Below are 17698 nucleotides of genomic sequence, written 5' to 3' on the forward strand. Positions count from 1 at the left end.
GGTGGAGGGGGACAAAGGGGGGGCAATCATAATAGCATAATCAATAAAATATAATTTTAAAAAAGTGTTTACATTTTCAGGACTTCAGGTCAAGATGGAGGTGTCGGTAAACATGGCTCACCTCCTTGTACAACCGCAGCAAAAATTACAACTAGACTACAAAACAAATATCACCCACAAATGTCAGAAAATCAAGCTGTATGGAAGTCCAACAACCAGGGAATTAAAGAAGCCACATTCGTCCAGATGAGTAGGAGGAGGGGAGACACCGAGATCAACAGAGTAACAAGGAGACATGGAATGGGAGATCCCACCTGCACCTGTGGGGGACAAAAATCAGGGGGGATACCTTGGGAGCGAGGGATCCCAGCACCACACCAGACCACTCAGCCCCGGGTTCCAGTGCCAGGAACATACATTCCCATAATTTCTGGCTGTAAAAACCAGTGGGGGTTGGGGTGGGGGGAGAAACTGCAGGATTCTCTTGAGTCTCCTTTTAAGGGTCCCACAGCGGACTTAGGACTTACGGAGACTCACTCCTTCTGGGCTTCTCACCACGGCAACAGCTGGAAGGGCTGTTGCAGGTGGCATATGGGGAGAAACTGAAGTGTCTGGCATCAAGGCAAGTGCCAGGGGAGAGCTTCCTCCCAGACAGAACTCCAGAGGCCAGGCAGCAGCACTGTCCCCTTTCGGAGCCCTCCCCCACACAGAGCCGCAGAGCAGTGGCACCACACTGGAGACTCCATCGATGTGGTTCACATGGGAGACTCCATCAACCTGTTCACATGGGTTGCCCCACCCTGAGAATTACCTACGGCTCTGCCCCATCCAGCTGACCAGTGTGCTCTTCTATAACAGGCCGTGGTCCTAAGACAGGGAGTCAAAGCAGCTCTACCTTATATGGAGAAACAAACACAGGGAGACTGCCAAAATAAGGAGACAAATAAACATGGCCCCAATGAAAGAACAGAACAAAACTCTACAAAAAGAACTAAACAAAATGGAGATAAACAATCTATCAGATGCAGAATTCAAAACACTAGTTAGTAGGATGCTCAAGGAACTTATTGGGTACTTCAGCAGCAATAAAAAGGCACAGGCAGAAATGAAGGTTATACTAAGTGAAATAAAGAAAAATTTACAGGGAACCAACAGTGGAATGGATGAAGCTGAGAATCAAATCAATGATTTGGAACATAAGGGGTGGGGGGGGCGGACATTCAATCTGAATGGCAAGAAGAAAAAAGAATTCAAAAAAGTGTGAATAGGTTAAGAAGCCTCTGGGACAACTTCAAAAGTGCCAGCATTCGAATCATAGGGGTTCTGTAAGGAGAAGAGAAAGAACAAGAAACTGAAAATTTATTTGAAAAAAATGATGAAAGAAAACTTTCCTAATTTGGTGAAGAAAATCGACATATAAGTCCAGGAGGCACAGAGAGTCCCAAAGATGGACACAAAGCATACCACTCCAAGACACATCACGACTGAAAGACCAAAGGTTAAAGATAGAGAATCTTAAAAACAGCAAGAGAAAAGAAGATAGATACCTACAAAGGAGTTCCCATAAGACTGTCAGCTGATTTCTCAAAAGATACTGTGCTTGTTTGTTTTGTTGATTATGTTCCACTTATAGGTGAGCAAAGAATCTTTTGAGAAATCAGCTGATAATCTTATGGTAACTCCTTTGTAAGTAACTATCTTCTTTTCTCTTGCTGTTTTTAAGATTCTCTCTGAACCTAGTTAACAAAACAAACAAGAAAGCAAAATATAACCAGAGACATTGAAATTAAGAGCAAACTGATAATAACCAGAGGGGAGGTAGGGTGGGGGTAATTGGGGGGGAAAAAGGGGAAGGGTTGTCAAGGAACATGTGTAAAGGACACACGGACAAAACCAAAGGGTGTAGAATCGAGGGCTGGAAGTGGGGATGGCTTGGTCGGGGGGGAGGTGATGGGATAAAATGGAGACTACTGAACATATTTGGAAGGTTATCAGCTGGGAGGGGGAGCGGGAGAATAGGGGGAAAAGTGCAGGAATTAGGAAGTACAAATTGGTAGGTACAGAATAGACAGGGAGATGTTGAGAACAGTATAGGAAAGGGAGAAGCCAAAGAACTTACATGCAAGACCCATGGACATGAACTAATGGAGGGGAGGAACTTGCTGGAGGGAATTGGGGGCGCTGGGTAGAGGGGGGCAAACGGGGAAAGATTGGGAAAACTGTAATAGCATAATCAATAAAGTATATTTTTAAAAACTTGTTTACATTTTCCGGTAACATGATAATCTGACTAACAGAATTCTGGGGGCATTGTTCTTTCAAATGACATTTAAAACTCCAGGTTTCAAAGTTTGTAACAAATTGTGCTTTACCGGAAGATAATTGTATAGATATTTTTACGACTTGTAGGGCTTTCCAAATACTTAGATCATTTATATTTCCAATTATGAATCCTACCCAGGTGGTGAGCATGGAAATACTGCAAATATATTGAAAGTCAGGGTTTACTCATCTGCGTACTTGTGAGCTAGTCCAACATTACATATACTTGCGCCCACACTAGCTAACCTTATATAATTATCATGCTTCAGTTCTTTACAATCGAACATTTTGTGACTCTTTTTCTCCCAGGCAATAATGTGAACTTAATATTATGGAAATTTCATGTTTATGAATTTCTCTTTTAGTGTATAATGCTGTTATTATTCAACCACCCCCTAAATACCCAAAAAAGAATATGATTTAAGTCATATACAAAATAACGTTCTGGGAAAGTGGTTATAAAATCAAAATGTAAAAACAAGTAACTATGGTATAATCTCAGAAATGTGAAGAGGTAACAAAAATGCACAGATATAAGGCAATAAACTAAAATGTTAGCGGCATATTACCTTCCCCTCTACTGTGTTTTCTGAATTTTCTATAATAATTATGTATTTTATACATCAACGACACAAAGAATTTGTTCTATAGATTAAAATGCAACCAAAAACCAAACAATACGAAAATCTGACATTCTCAACTAAATCGAGAGCTTATCCATTCGCTACCTAAATGGATAAAATTCATTACTACATAGGATAGGGTTTGATATATACACATAAATTCACAAACTGTACTGGGTGCTTTCACAGGGAGAGGCTGTAAATTGTTTTTGTCTGTATGTCCCCTGGGTAGTCCATAAATCACTGAACCATCTCATCGAATTTCCAATGAGCATGAGTGTGGAAAGTGCTTCAGTGCTAATGTTAGCACCTGGCACTAAGAAATTCCCTCACCACGTGCTTTCCATTTCCTTCCTAACTTCCTCGACATCTATTCAAATTACGAAGCCAGTTTCTGGATCTTACTCATCATGAATCCAGCTGGAGATCATTTTCAAACTAATATGCAACTGACATGAATATTAAATTTACAAATTCTTATAAAAGAGAAGTATTATGACATCTTGTATAGGACTTGGCCTATCAAAGATTACAGGTAACTCGGTTTCCCACATTGCTGTTTCCCATTCATCTTTGCCAGCGGACTTGGTGTTTCAGCCACAGCAATGGTTTATTATAAAGAAATCCTATCAACGTTAAAGAGATTTTCCATTGTAACCAATCCGAACCAAGACAGAAGACCTGTGAGACAAACTAAAACAGACTAGTTCTTGACCTGCAGCTTTTACGACATTTAAAACATGTATTTACTGAAATGTATGCTAATCTACAAATACCACCCTTTCATGAGGTAATGACCAATTTAAAAACGAACCCCTATTTGTTCAAATAAATAGCACACGTCACAGAAATCAATATGATACGTGCACCTTGGAAATACTGTGCAAACAGAAAAAGAGCACGATAAAATAATGTGCAACAGCTATTGGTTTACAGACACGCATTGGCACGATATTACCATATTTTAGTATTGTGCCCTATTGTGGTATTTTGGAATTTACCGTATTTTGCTGTGTATGATGTGCACCCACAGCTTCGTGTGCATTCTATACGGGGTTATTATACCCATGGTATGTAATCATTGTACTCATGTATAATGTACATCTTTATTTTTCCTTCAAAATGTGGGGCAAAAAAGTATGCATTATATTCAGCAAAATATGGTAATCGACACTGAAAATATGAACTAAGCAACAAATTATGTAGAGCTTTTTACAAAGACTATAGATAGGGTATCCACTCATTTCCAGTTTAAGAACAAATGAAATTCCTAAATACCTAGTTTGATCCTTTGTTTCTTTCCCTAATAGTTTCCTTATGTCCAAGCTCCTACTTTCAATGAATACATTTCCTTATGTACCCTCTCTCCGCACCATGTCCGTTGTTTCTGGGCATGGGTAAACATCCACTCGCCTTCCTGGTGATCGCAGTAACAAAATCCACGAAGACAAAGTGCATGGGGACAACTTTCATTATGGAAACGTCACTACCTGTTCGGTTCGCTCATTCTCTCTCTAGTGTCTTTCTCCCCTTTGGGCGGGCACTCTAAGATGACCCCGAGTGACCCACATCTCCTCCCAGCCCGCCCTTGCGCGATCTCCTCTGCTTGGTAGGGGCTGGGCGTGGTCACTGGGCTTTGCATGGGCAGTCAGTCTCCTGAGCAACTCTCCCTGGCAGGCTGCCTTGTCGTTAAGCTGCTCGCCTGCAGTAGCCCAAGTGAGGAGGGACTGAATGATGCCTTCCACCAACAGCCCGTGAGGAACCAAGGCCCCAAGCGCTACAACCTGCCGGCAAGGGCACTCACTGGAAGCAGATGCCTCCTTGGCTAGACCTTCCTATGAGACCCCACCCCTGCCCAATACTTGGCAGCTTTGCGAGGGACTGAGTAGCAGGGGACCCGGTTAGACCACGCCAGGGCTCCTAACACAGAAGCTGGAACAGCGAGTGTGTTGTTTAAAATGAAACTGAAGTTTGCAGTTAGGTTATGCAGAATAGATCATGAATACAGTGTTTCTGGTTGTTTTGTTTTTCAATTGGAGGTTCTTTTCTCTTTCGCCTTTCTCCCATTCATCCCTGAAACAGGGTTTCGAGTTCTTAATTTTATTTATACTTCTGGTTCTCAAATTTTTATTGGTGTCTTTAAAACCTGCAGGTACATCTTTTAGTTTCCAATACTATAATGAAATTTTCAACGTGCCATCTCCTGGAACAATGAAAACATTAAAGTCTGTCTCACGGTCCAGATATTCCGTGACCCTTTGGGGGGCGTCCTATTGTCTCTCATTTCTGCTGGTTTTCATTCTCGCTCTTTCTCCTCCTGTGCTCAGTTATTATATGGGGATATTGTATCAGAAAAACTGTTTGGCCCTGGCTGGTGTGGCTCAATGGATTGAGCACTGGCCTGTGAACTGAAAGGTCACTGGTTCAATTCCCAGTCAGGGCACATGCCTGGGTTCCAGGCCAGGTCCCAGTGCCTGGGCATGCGACAGGCAGCCCACTGCTGTTTCTCTCCCCCTTTCTCCCTCCCTTCCCCTCTCTGAAAATACATAAAATCTTCCAAATAAAAAACTGTAGAAATAATTGAGGTCCAGAAAATATTCTTTCTCCAGATGTGCATCTTTCAGGTTCCTAGTGCATTAGTTAATCCACGTTTAACATTTCAGATTTTTCTGAGCTATCCAGGAGACCCCATCCTAAGCTCCCTTCTACGTGAGTGGTTTGCTTCCGGTTCACCCTTACCCCAAAGGTGTGGTCCTGCCCTGCAGGGTCTCAAACTAAGTGATTCTGCCAGGGCCCCCGCCCGGGGGGTCTCCTAACTTCTGCCCTCCTGCTCTCACAAAGCTGTCAAATGCTGCTCCTCCTGTCAGAGCCTCTGCTTAGGGACCAAATCCCCCCTTCAGAGCAACAGTGGGCCCAATAAAGGCGCCCCTTTCTGGAAGTGTGTCCTTCCAGATGTCAGTCTGCCAATCAGTCCCCTTCTGTGAGCTCTCTAACATCTTCAGGTTCATGGTTCCAAATAATCTAGTTAACCGTACAGGGAAGCAAAAATCAAAAGATGTGTTTGTTTGTTTGTTTGTTTTTAACAAGTTCCCTTGCAGCTTCTGGCCAGTCTGCTTTTGAGCCTCCCTTTGGGCCCTTCTCTGGTCGGATGGGGGCTCTCAACCCCGTCTGTCTGAGCACCTCAGCCCTCCCTCCACCGCTGGGGAGTGTGGCGCTGGAGCCCACCTCACTGCGGGTGGAAAGGGAAACTAAATACCTAGTACAGCGTCCAAACTGTCTCTGGGTGCCAACTTCGGTTCCATAAAAATGGACACAATTTCTCCCAACCTCATCATCGAACTCTCAAAACGAAAGTCAGGGTTCACTCTGCCCTTCAGACGACACAGAAGGACAAGGAGTCCACGTGCTTTGCCAGATAACTTCACGTGTCACCCTCTCACTCAAAAACCACGTCTCACTGCATTTAATTATCCCAAATGAAACTGAATTCTTCTGAACTTATTACTATAATGCTTGGCATTGGAAAATTGAGATTTCTAAGGCCTAAAAAGTAATTGTAAAGATTGGGTTTTATCTCCAATAAAACCAGTTCTTAATAGCTCCCTGGATCTCCGGGGTCATACACTCAGAGCCTCAGAAACGAACATTCATGGGAAGTTAGCGAGGGACGCCCGCTGACGTCCGCCAAGGGGAACTAAGAGGCGGGAGGACTGGGACACACCACAGGGAGTGTGTTTCCCTTGGAGCGGTGGTCCCCAACCTCTCTGGCGCTGGGGACCAGTTTTGTGCACGACGAGTGTTCCACAGGCCGGGTGGGGTGGGGTTAGAGGGGAAGGTTTCGGGATGATTCAAGAGCACTACCTCCAAGCTCACCTCCTGCTGTGCGGCCCGGTGCCTGACCGGCCCAGACCAGTACCGATGGACCGTCCACCAGGGGGAGGTTGGGGACCCCACAAAGGCACCCTGCACTATTTCCGGCTCCCGTCTAGTCTTCACATGCAAAAATGTAAACCTGGGGTCACCAGATCTCACAATCTTTCAGAAGAATCTGAAATGTGGATGCTTTATAACCCCTCTCTTTTAACGTTGACAATTAGAACAAAACCCCACCCTGTGCGCGGTCAAGAGGCAAGGCTGAGACAGGCTCCCGGCTCCACCGGATTACCGCGCCCTACACCCCCCACCCCCCCCAACCCCCCCCCCCCCCTGCCCAGTTTCGCCAGGAGCCCGCTCTGCAGAAGGGCGAGCCTGAGGCCTCAGATGCTGACCCAGAGCTCACAGCGCGCTTTCGGTTCACAGATAAAAGTCAGGTTTTACCTGGGCTGAAGACACGCAGAAACACTCTCCAAGTAGCTAACAGCGCGCAAGCCCTCCTTTTCCTAAGATCACGATGGTTTTGAGTCATTCAAACCTAGATTTAAAATGGTGATGGAAAGGTACAGCTTGCTCGTTTGTAAAGAAAGCTCTTCGAGATACATATTGCTGCATTACGTTATCTCTAGGATGTGAATCAGGTGGTAAGGTCACAGCACGGTGAGCATGGTGATTCCCATGTTATACATGCGTAGCACAGCTAAAAGATGCTAAATTTGTGAGTACCTTACTTGAACACAATTTTCATAAAAATAGTGTGAGGATGCATGTCTGAATTAAAATAGTAAAGCACCAAATTTATAATCATCACACAGATGAATGAAAGAAAGGATGGTTACTTTCTTCCATCTTCAGTTTTTCTAAAGTGGTTGATATCTGAGTTTTTGCTGTTAAATCTATATATCGCCAAATAAGCACTGAGGTAAAACTTCATTTCTTTTGTCCAAAAACTAAAAAGGTTAAGAAAAAATGAGATCCTGTTTCCACTTATTAATTTGGGTTTCCCATCAATTCATTTCTAAAGAATGTTACACTTGCATTTTAAATCAAGTGGCAATTTCTTTTAGAAAAAAGGTCAAAATGACAACCTACACATTAGATCTCAGACTAATGTACAAAGGTATAAAACACGGAGCCATTACTGAATTTCTATGATTAACTCTAGCCTATTAGGATGGATTCTTTTTATTACTGTTGGATTTAGTGTATTAGCTTTTTATTTGGGATTTCTCCATTTATAGTGAAATGTGCATTTAACCTGTATGTTTTTTAGTTATTTAAAAAAATTGGAACAAGCTTATCAAATGATTTGAGTAGCATTCCAAACTTTAGGTTTGTTTCATGGAAATTTTGAACAATGCACGGATAAACTGTGCTCTGGGCCCTTGTGGGGAGACGTCTTAGAAATATTTTCATTTTCTTTATGGTCCACTTTAGATTCCCATCTTTACTTGATGAGTTAAATATAATCACCTTAGGGATAGCAATGGCTTTTGAACTGAATCCTAAATATTTTAATTACACAGCGTTTTAAAAGCACTTTCACATGTACTAACTCATTTAATCCTTGCAACTGTATGAGATTATTTTGTTTTATGAAAACCAAAATCAAGAATGGTAACTCCCCTGGCTGGTGTAGCTCAGTGGATTGAGCATGGGCTCCGAACCAAAGCGTTGCAGGTTCGATTCTCAGTCAGGGCACATGCCTGGGTTGCAGGCCATGACCCCCAGCAACCTCACATTGATGTTTCTCTCTCTCTCTTTCTCCCTCCCTTCCCTCTCTAAAAATAAATAATTAAAATCTTAAAAAAAAAAAAGAAAAAGAAAAGAATGGTAACTCCAATTGCTCCAAGTTCAGGAAGTCAAGTGAAAGCCAAGACTGGGAGATACTTTTCACTTGGGCCCTGGTAGGGGGTGCTCTAGACATCAGCCTTCTGTCGAGGACAAAGGGAATGCACAGAGAGGCTGGAGCCCAGAACCAGGGCGGAGAACAGTGCCCGCGCTCTGGAAACAGCTTCAGTGACAGAATGAAGTGACGGCACTGGGCGCCCTGAGTAGGAAGCAGCGGGACAAAGGTGGAACACGGCACCCTGCAAAGTCAGGACTTCCAAATGCTGTTCCTTCAGTTTAGCTGCCATTTGTGACCAGTCGTCCCCTGGCTTCTGGCTGAGGCATCTGTCAATATAACTGCGCCCTCTGTCTTGAAAGAGAGCGCGGGAAGGAGTAAGAAACGGAGGGAAGGGAAAAGTCATTATTTGTCATATGACTACCGTAACGGCTTATTTTAAATGTTTACAACATCTGCATTGTATAAAATAAGAAGTATGTGGTTATACAAAGGTAATTCTTTTGGCTCACTAAAAATGTTTTGAATTAATCTTAATTCTCAGTAAGATGAATGACTTTACCAACTAACAACCGATTTGGAAAGATAGCAAACCCAGCTCCCTAATCTTTGGAAGAGAGCAAATAATACCACCTGAAGTATGTTAACATTGCTTCTAAGTGCTAAGAACCTAAGTTGTGTATGATTCATCAGGTACACTATTAATTAATCATCTGTTAATTTTAGAAAGTCACAACTCCTCTGGGACTGAGTTTCCTACATCTGCAAAATATTGTTTATTTTTTAAGGAGTTTAAATAGGACTCTGAAAATTCTATTGTCAGGTTAACAAAGACATTTTAAAAAGGAAAAATATTAACACAACATGTATATAGTCACACGCCATTTGAATTAGTGCCCTCAAGTCACCTTTAAAATCACTTGCAATACCAGGTACTGAACAAAGCTCAATCAATCTCATCAGCTAGTCACGCACAAATAAAACTGCTTTAAAATCAACACACTAGAACTCAAATTAAGTTTGCCAGCATACATTTTGGATGAAAGGTCTAACCACAGGTTAACGTAAGGTGTATTTTTATTGTGCTCCAGTAGGAGTTAAGCGTTCCCGCGGTCCCAAGTCAAAGGCTTCTTCTTAGCGCTCCAGCAGCGGCGACCCGCCCTCTGTTGGCCTGTTCAGGAGAAAGTGAACCATCTGGAGTAGCACGTCATCGTTAAAACCTTTCACGTCATCCCCTTCGATGGCTTCATAGAGAGGCGTACTTTGTGTCCCCCAACATATATTTTTACGAGTGTTATCTCGGTCAGCTTGTGCGGTCAGCGCCAGAGTGTTTAGCTGGTAGCAGAAGAAGGAAAAGTATTTCCCATCTGTGATCACGCCCTGAGACACAAAAGGTCGGGTGACATCCGCTTCGCTCCAGAATCCTACAGAGGAAAGTGACGCTGAAATTTACGCTGGACTACATTTTACCAAAACAAAACGCACACATTAGAGGGTGGTGAGTACTGCGAAAACCTAGATATTCTACCTACCAACTGCCTAAAGATCACAAAGTTTTCCCTATCCATTCTAACCCTGTACTCCATTTCTGTATCAAAACTTATTCCCCTCCAGTATCCCCAACTCTCGATACGTCTTTCCAGCAACGTCTGCCGTCAACAGCTTTCTCCCTGAACTCACTCCGCGTGAGAGCAGCAAGCGGCACCAGGCAGACCCCCCTACATTTGGTGTCAGCGATATTTCAAAATGGGTTTTAAGAGTTGCTGTCATTTCACTTAGCGAGTCTTGCGTGGTAAAGTTCCAGGCTGCCTTCCCTCGACCACTCAGGTTTTCCAGCCGCTCCTAGCCAGGCTGACTGGCTTTACTTTGTACTTGAAACCCTCCCACCAGGGTGAGGCAGTCACTTTACTTCCCCACACTTATTTTATATCAGCCTCAATGCATCAGTAGATTATATTCTTAAAACACGGAATATTATGGAATACTGCAAAGAGTACTCTATCTTTCGTGAATACAGTGTCATTTAAGATCTTCAAAAAAAATTTCTCACTTATTCCTATTGTAGAATGTAAGTCAACACAACTCTGAGTATAAGGTTAAAGCATATCCATAAAGGAAAAAGGTAAGCTCAGCAATCAATCAATCTGTATTAAAATTCCTCCTGGGTACGTATATGGGATCAAACTAGCGACATACTGTATCACTTCAGGTTTTGTAACAAAACCCAACCGCCCCACAATGGGCTCTAAAAGTCCTGAGACATGGCCTGCGGCTTCCTCCCTTCGTTCATTAGCCTTGCTGGTCCTTCAAGACTGCAAGCCTATTCCGGCCTCAGCGGCTGAGTGGCCACCCCTTGTTTCCGGAGTGCCTTCCCCAGGTTCACGCTGAGGCGGCAGCCCATCACCAGGCAGGGGTCCGCTGAAGTGTCACTTTTCCAGAGACCTCTTCTGCACTATGTTCACATAGATTCTGCCCCCCATCTCACCTCCACCTGTATCCCATAAACCATTCGACCCCTTTTGTAGTAATTTTCTCCACGGTTATCACCTATAAACATTACCTGCTTCTTATCCCCTACTCTTCTCGCTCGACTAGAAGCTCCAGAAGAGTGAGATCTGCTTATCTTGTTCAGCACCTCATCTCCAAGGCCAACAGCCCTTGGTACCTAACAAACACCCAGTGTTTGCTGAATGAATGAATAATCTCCTAACCCACATCCTAGGAATGGCAGTCAAGGAAATTATAAAGAGCTGTGATTTAATCTACCATTTAACCCACCAAAGCATTTCCTTCTCCAGCTTCAGAAAGCTGCTATCGTCTACAGAGCTGATCTAGTTGGCTATAGTCTTTGACATGCTTGAGAACACCATCAGAAAAAAGTGCATTCCCACAGAAGTGGTCAACGTAAAAGATCAAATGACCACCTAAGTGCTACTTGCCAACTGCCAATGTAAAATACTTACTCATGGATTTTAAAACAACCATATTTTGTGCTAATGCAAGTTTTCAAAATATTAAGATCCAACCCACATTTTAACCAAGGAAATGATGCCCAATTTCTTACATGTCTGATACCTTCCAAGAATAACAGCACCACAGCTTTACCTTGATACACAGCCTGGGCTCCGGTCCAAGCAAAAAGGCTTGCAATGGCGTTAGCTCGAAACACCGCTTCGATCTGATCAGCACAGTTCTGCCTCAAGAGCCTTTCCCGTTTCAACTTGTCGGGCAACAGGTGAAACTGCGTGTGACCGTAACAGTATGGGTCTGCCGTCTTTGACCCTGAAGAGCAAAACAAAGACAGTTCATCTGCAACGCCACGCGGGTCACCTGGGGCACCTGTCCTCCGCATCCGTTCCAGACCCCCTCGCCCCTCTGCGCATCGGGGCGTCAGCTGTCACAGCACGCCCATGGGAAGGCTACTTTACTCACTGACTGTCCTGATCAGAGTAAAGTTACATTTCACACGGAAGCACAGTGTGAGCTGTCATCATGCCGTTCACTGTGACACAGGGTAAGTCAAAAAGGGTGTATGTAAAATAGACTTAAAATCCCTTGTTTCAGTTTTTTCAAACCCATCAGCCGTCATAAGGAGCTTGGTTATTGCCCTTGTCATATTCTCCAAAGGATACAACATTTCATGACTTTAAAAACTTACTTTAGTTATTTCAATAATTATACAACTTCTTTCCAATTAAAAAAAATTAACGGATTTTTCTACTATATTTATTTCTTTGTTTTTTTTTTTAATCCTCATCCAAGGACCTGTCTACTGATTTTCAGAGAGAAGGGAAGGCAGGGAGAACAAGAGGAAAGGAAACACTGACGGGCTGCCTTTCGTACGCGCCCTGGCCAGGGACTGAACCTGCGGCCCAGCACGTGCCCTGACCGGGACCACACTCACAGCCTTTTCTGTTTGCAGGGTGATGCCCACCCAACCAGGCCACTGACCAGGGCTGTATGAGTAAAGAAAATAAGGGCCAATGTTTAATAAAATGCTGACATGCTTGACTTTACTGGCCAAGTCAAAAGTCCCCCATAATTCCCTCTCCAAGGCCACGGTGACTGAGAAGGGGCCGACGGAACAGGCCTGAGGACTCCTGTGAGCTCCCACGAGTGTCCCACGAGTCAGCAGGAATTGACAGGGGAAGGAAAACCAGCAAAAGAACACGCTGCGTGAGGGCGGACGCCAGGCCTTGCTAAAGTTTACACTCCTGAGGGCCACCATACCATTCGCAACAAACCGGAGACTTTCCTAAAAAAAGCCAATCACTGCGTCTCAAGTCCAGTTCTGTGCTTTTTAACAAACCACAAATTATTGTACTTTTTCTACATAGTAATATCAACAAAGTTTAACAAGTATAACTATTTTTTAAAGGTAAATACTGCTAATCCAGTAGAACCAAGTAGAACCAAAATTTTAAATGGTAAGCTGAAAGAATATTCTTTTCCCAATTTTCAGGCACATTGCCACTATCTCAGACTATGACTGATATATTGCTCATGCACTATGTAAACCTTTGGTCACGAGGAACTAATTATGCAAATGTACACAAGGCACCTGAGACACACGTATGGTACAATACATCAAAGAGAAACTTACCAATAAATATGGTATTTTCATATTGTCGTTTGAACAATGGGAGTTTGTCTGGCTTACAATTCATAACAGGGATTTCTATAGGTACAGAATAATCCAGTGGCACAAACTTAAAGAAAAAGGAGTACGTGAATTAACAACACCACCAGCATATTATTTTACTCACATTCTTAATAGATTTAAAAATCTTAAATTGAGATGTCTTTGTAAAATGATAACACTACCATGTAACGATGGGCGCAGTCCAGCCGGCAACCAGTTTTCACAAATAAAGTTTTATCAGAATACAACCACGCACATTCATTTACATATGGTGCCTGGCTATAAGAACTGAGATGAGTAACTGCAACTGAGTTACAGCCCCCAAAGCCTCAGGCACCTGCTATCTGAATTTTTACAGAAAAAAAAATGAGCCAGCCTGACACGGACACACAGGCAACCCTAAAATATACTTGTTTCCGCCAAAGGAACTGTAAATACATAAAAGAACCAGCCTATACTTCTAATAAATGCCTTAATTTATGACTAGGTGGTAGAGGTACTATAAATTACAATATAGTGCTAAACTTTTATCAGCTCTTTCTATTTTTAATATCAACAAAAAAAAATTTGTATGTTCCTGAAAACTGATGCCTTAACTTCACTTAAAATGATTATTTGACCTTTGGGGAACTCTTATACCATGCAGGTTAAAAAGCTAAAGAAGAATTTCAGACAAAATGTACTTGAATGAAGCTCAAAAGGCAAGTACTCCATTCAAAAATTTTTATTTTGCAGCCCTGGCTGGCGTAGCTCAGTGGATTGAGCGCGGGCTGGGAATCAAAGTGTCCCAGGTTCGATTCCCAGCCAGGGTACATTCCTGGGTTGCAGGCCATAACCCCAATGTGTGGTTTAGCAACCACACATTGATGTTTCTCTCTCTCGCTCTCTATCTCCCTCCCTTCCCTCTCTAAAAATAAATAAAATATTAAAAAAAATTTATTTTGCCCAGTCTTTTACCTAGCCTGCTCATGACACTTCCCCATCAGACAGCCAGAGGCACACACGCAATAAATCCTTACCTCTGGGAGCTGTCTGGACATTCGAATCTGGTTGTGAGGGGTATCGTTTATTTGGTATCTCAAGGCATCAACGTGACCTTTCCGATGACCATGACGAATAATTTCTTCACCGCGCCACCAGTAGAAGTGCACTGGACGTTTACAATCTATCAAAAGACATTCAAAATGTTATCACTTAGATTAATTTGGTTATTAGAACACTAAACTCAGCTATACAGAACTCAAAATGATTGTGCTAATTAAAACTATGTCAAAAGTACTCTCCAATGTAAGATAGTGTGGGTTATGTGACGATTTAACTTACGTGATCATGACTTAAATATTTACTGTCCACTTGTGTCACCTTGCACTAAACACTGTAACCAAAGCCTTTCCTCAGTTACAACAGGAATATCACACACCAGAAATAAGAAGTTCAGTAGGAGTCAGAACTGCCCTATGAATGACTGACTAAATCTTCACAACAACTGTGAAAGGCATGTACAGTTGTCATCACCCCGATTTTACAGAGGAGGAAACTGAGTCTTGAGAAGGTTAAGTTTCCTAGGCCATCAATCAGAGGTCAAAGCCCAAGATGCTTCCCTCGAGACTGCTTTTCGACCAGAGGGAAGTACAAGCACACCACCAGACTCAGAGGAGCACGCATCTCCTGCGATAACAACGTTCAATAGACACTCACATGGCTACTGGGTGGAAGACATAAATTGGTGAACAGGTCAGAAGCACTGATTTTTAAAGCTGTCTGTCCGTTAGTTATTCTTCATGTCTGCACTGAACAGACGTTGCTGACTGTTGACCGGTAACCCTGAATGGCTGGGCTGGCATCCTGACAGCCGAATCCACTAGCTATAGGCTCTTCTGAGTAAGTATATCTTATGTTTCTGGGCCTCAAGTTTTGTTTTGTTTTTCTTTTGCAAAACAATGCTACCTACTATAAAGTTTTTGTGAGGATTAATTAGTTGGCACATATAAAATTTAGAACAGGGCCAAGCACATAGTAGGCACTGAATAAGCGTTAAGGTGTTTTAATCAATGTCGCCGCCTTTAATGTTCACAATTCAAAGTACTCCTCCTGTAATTCTCATCTTGACAGTGAAAAAGATTAGTCTAAAAGAAGTTCATACATTGACATATGGCAACGTAAATCTTGGTGGAAGAGCCAAAAGGCAGCCCAGGTCTCTCCCTCTCTCTAGGAGACCCACGTCTGAACCAACGCTGCTCTGCGTTCTGCGGGACCAGCACCAGCACCAAGGGCTGGAGTCCTGCAGACCCGGAGCTCCTAGCCTAGGGCTGGACAGTTAGGTGGCAGGACCCAGTCTCCGCACTCCCTGCGAGAAGTCCCAGCACTAAGGAAAAAACTGACAACGAAATGAAGAGGGGGCACGCCAGAGATGCAGGGGGTCCCTGCCACCCACACGTGCCCTGCCCCGCCACGCGCGGCCAGCCGGGAGCTCACCGAGGGCGGCGTCGGCCAGGACCGGGTTGTGCGCGCTGAGCAGGCCCACGAGGGTGGTCACCAGCTGGTCCAGGAAGGGCGAGGCGAGGGCCTCCCGCTCCCGGTAGAGGGGCGCGGGCCCCTTGCGCCGCAGGTAGAAGTGCTCCTGCAGGAGGCAGTCGCACGCGGCGGCGCGCAGAGTCGCCAGGTCCAGGACCTGCGCGGGCGGGGCGGCCGGCGGCGGCAGGCCCGACAGGTACACGGTCTTGGTGAAGCCCTGGTACCAGCGGTCGGCGTTCAGCGCGAAGGTCTGCGGGTAAACCACGTACTTCATGAACTGCATCTTGGTGAGGATTCGTATCTTCTCCTCCGCGGACTGGGCCGCGTGCACAGTCGCCTGCCACCGCTCCACTCGCCGCTGGCGTGCCGCCTTGCTTTTGGCAGTCAGGGAGGCCACGATCGGCGGGTAGCGCGCGACAGGGGCTGCCGCGACATCTGCAACGCTGACATCTGGAGCCCCGACAGCGGTCGCGGATGCGGTCGCGCCCGCGCCGTGCAGTGACCGTCCTGGAGCTCGGAGCACCAGCCGCCGCCACCACCTGGACGTCGCCATCTTGGCCCGCGGTCCCGGGCCGGAGGTCGGTTTCCTCAATTCTTCCGGCTGGCCCGCGGGAAAGACCAATCGGAAAGCGGGATGGCAGCCAATCTTCGGAAGGCCAGCTCTCAGTGGGCTAGAGAAATCTGCGTCATCCCTGTGTTAGCCAATCAAATCGCTTCTGCAACTTAGTGGCTTTTGGGGTGGAGCCTGGAACTGAGAGTCTGAACTCCGGCGCCAATCGGTGTTCCGCGGGTTGGCTGGTGGGAACGAAACTTTTAAAACAAGAACCTGCTGGCTTCTCGCCAGATGTCATTTGAGATCTTTAGCGCAGAAACTTTTAGCTCTTGGCTAACTTTCCCGGTTTCATTGGTGTATGACTTCTTGTGTGAGGCACGTCATTTCTTTTCTGTTTTAGTTCTTGGGGTTGAAAGCACTGTCCCAACCCTGGCTGGTGTGGCTCAGTGGATTGAGCACTGTCCTCCAAACCGAAGGGTCCCCGGTTTGATTCCCAGTCCGGGCACATTACTGCGTTGCGAGCCAGGTCCCTGGTAGGGGGCGCGCAAGAGGCAACCATAACTGGTGTTTCTCTCCCTTGCCTCTTTCCTTTACCCTGTCTCTAGAAATAAAATCTGAAAGGAAGAAAGAAAGGAAGAAAAGTACTGCTTCAGTGTGAATTTTGATGATATACACTTGTTTTTTAAATGATACGGGCATCGCTCATGACCACTGCAAATTTGGGGGAAAATAATTTCACATAGCTCTACTAATTGATGCATAATTTGTTTAAATGATAGAATCTATGAAAAGAGGGGTATACTTGGATTTAACTTGGATATACTTGGATTCCCCAAGGAAGTAACGAAAGAATTGTGTTTAAAGTTTGCCGTTAAAGTCCATTATTATTTATTTCAACGTCAGTTAATTTCTACTAACCTGTGAGCAACAGTTGATCAATACCTGTGCAGTAGTTCTTGAAAGTGTATCTATTTAGGAATATTATATTTGTGTATATTTTAATAATTGGCATTTTGATGCCTTACTGGATGGTGTTATTTTCTGTTAAAAAGATTTAATCCAGAAGAAAAACGGGGAAAAAACCCTACTCCCAACCTCTGGGTGCCAGGACCCACTGTGCTGATCACAACTCTGCATAAGAACACAGGAATTTCCTGCGACCCCATCAGCCAGCGCTGGCCACCTGTAAGGGATGACCACTTCTCTTTAAGTGCTTCAGTGTGACACAAAACTCCAAATCCTGAAATGTTCTCATTGCTTTTTCCTAGGACTGAAATTCTGTGACAAGTTCCTTGCTTTTCTGTCTCTGGAAATTCTGAGCAAAA

General features: G+C 44.3%; 1 protein-coding gene across 1 annotated transcript; it reads right to left on the reverse strand.

The window, feature by feature from the left end:
* Positions 1–9416: 9416 nt before the first annotated feature.
* On the reverse strand, positions 9417–16415 carry MRPS30 (mitochondrial ribosomal protein S30). Its single transcript, XM_045839894.1, has 5 exons — positions 15782–16415; positions 14326–14471; positions 13268–13373; positions 11770–11946; positions 9417–10088 (listed from the first exon to the last, which is right to left on the reverse strand). The coding sequence occupies exons 1-5, from the start codon at positions 16371–16373 to the stop codon at positions 9799–9801; spliced, it is 1311 nt and encodes a 436-aa protein (XP_045695850.1). The 5' UTR covers positions 16374–16415; the 3' UTR covers positions 9417–9798.
* Between the last annotated feature and the right edge of the window lie 1283 nt (positions 16416–17698).

The sequence above is a fragment of the Phyllostomus hastatus genome, unplaced genomic scaffold (assembly GCF_019186645.2).
Source record: "Phyllostomus hastatus isolate PE091 unplaced genomic scaffold, TTU_PhHast_1.1 phas_contig_329, whole genome shotgun sequence".
NCBI classification, from domain to species: domain Eukaryota; kingdom Metazoa; phylum Chordata; class Mammalia; order Chiroptera; family Phyllostomidae; genus Phyllostomus; species Phyllostomus hastatus.

Excerpts from the sequence above, each read along its gene's own strand:
- MRPS30 (XM_045839894.1), bottom strand. The coding sequence starts at position 16,373 with ATGGCGACGTCCAGGTGGTGGCGGCGGCTGGTGCTCCGAGCTCCAGGA. Across the intron at positions 14,472-15,781 it reads CCTGGCCGACGCCGCCCTCG|ATTGTAAACGTCCAGTGCAC; the intron begins GTGAGCTCCCGG and ends GTCTTTTGATAG. Across the intron at positions 13,374-14,325 it reads TGTCCAGACAGCTCCCAGAG|TTTGTGCCACTGGATTATTC; the intron begins GTAAGGATTTAT and ends TTTTTCTTTAAG.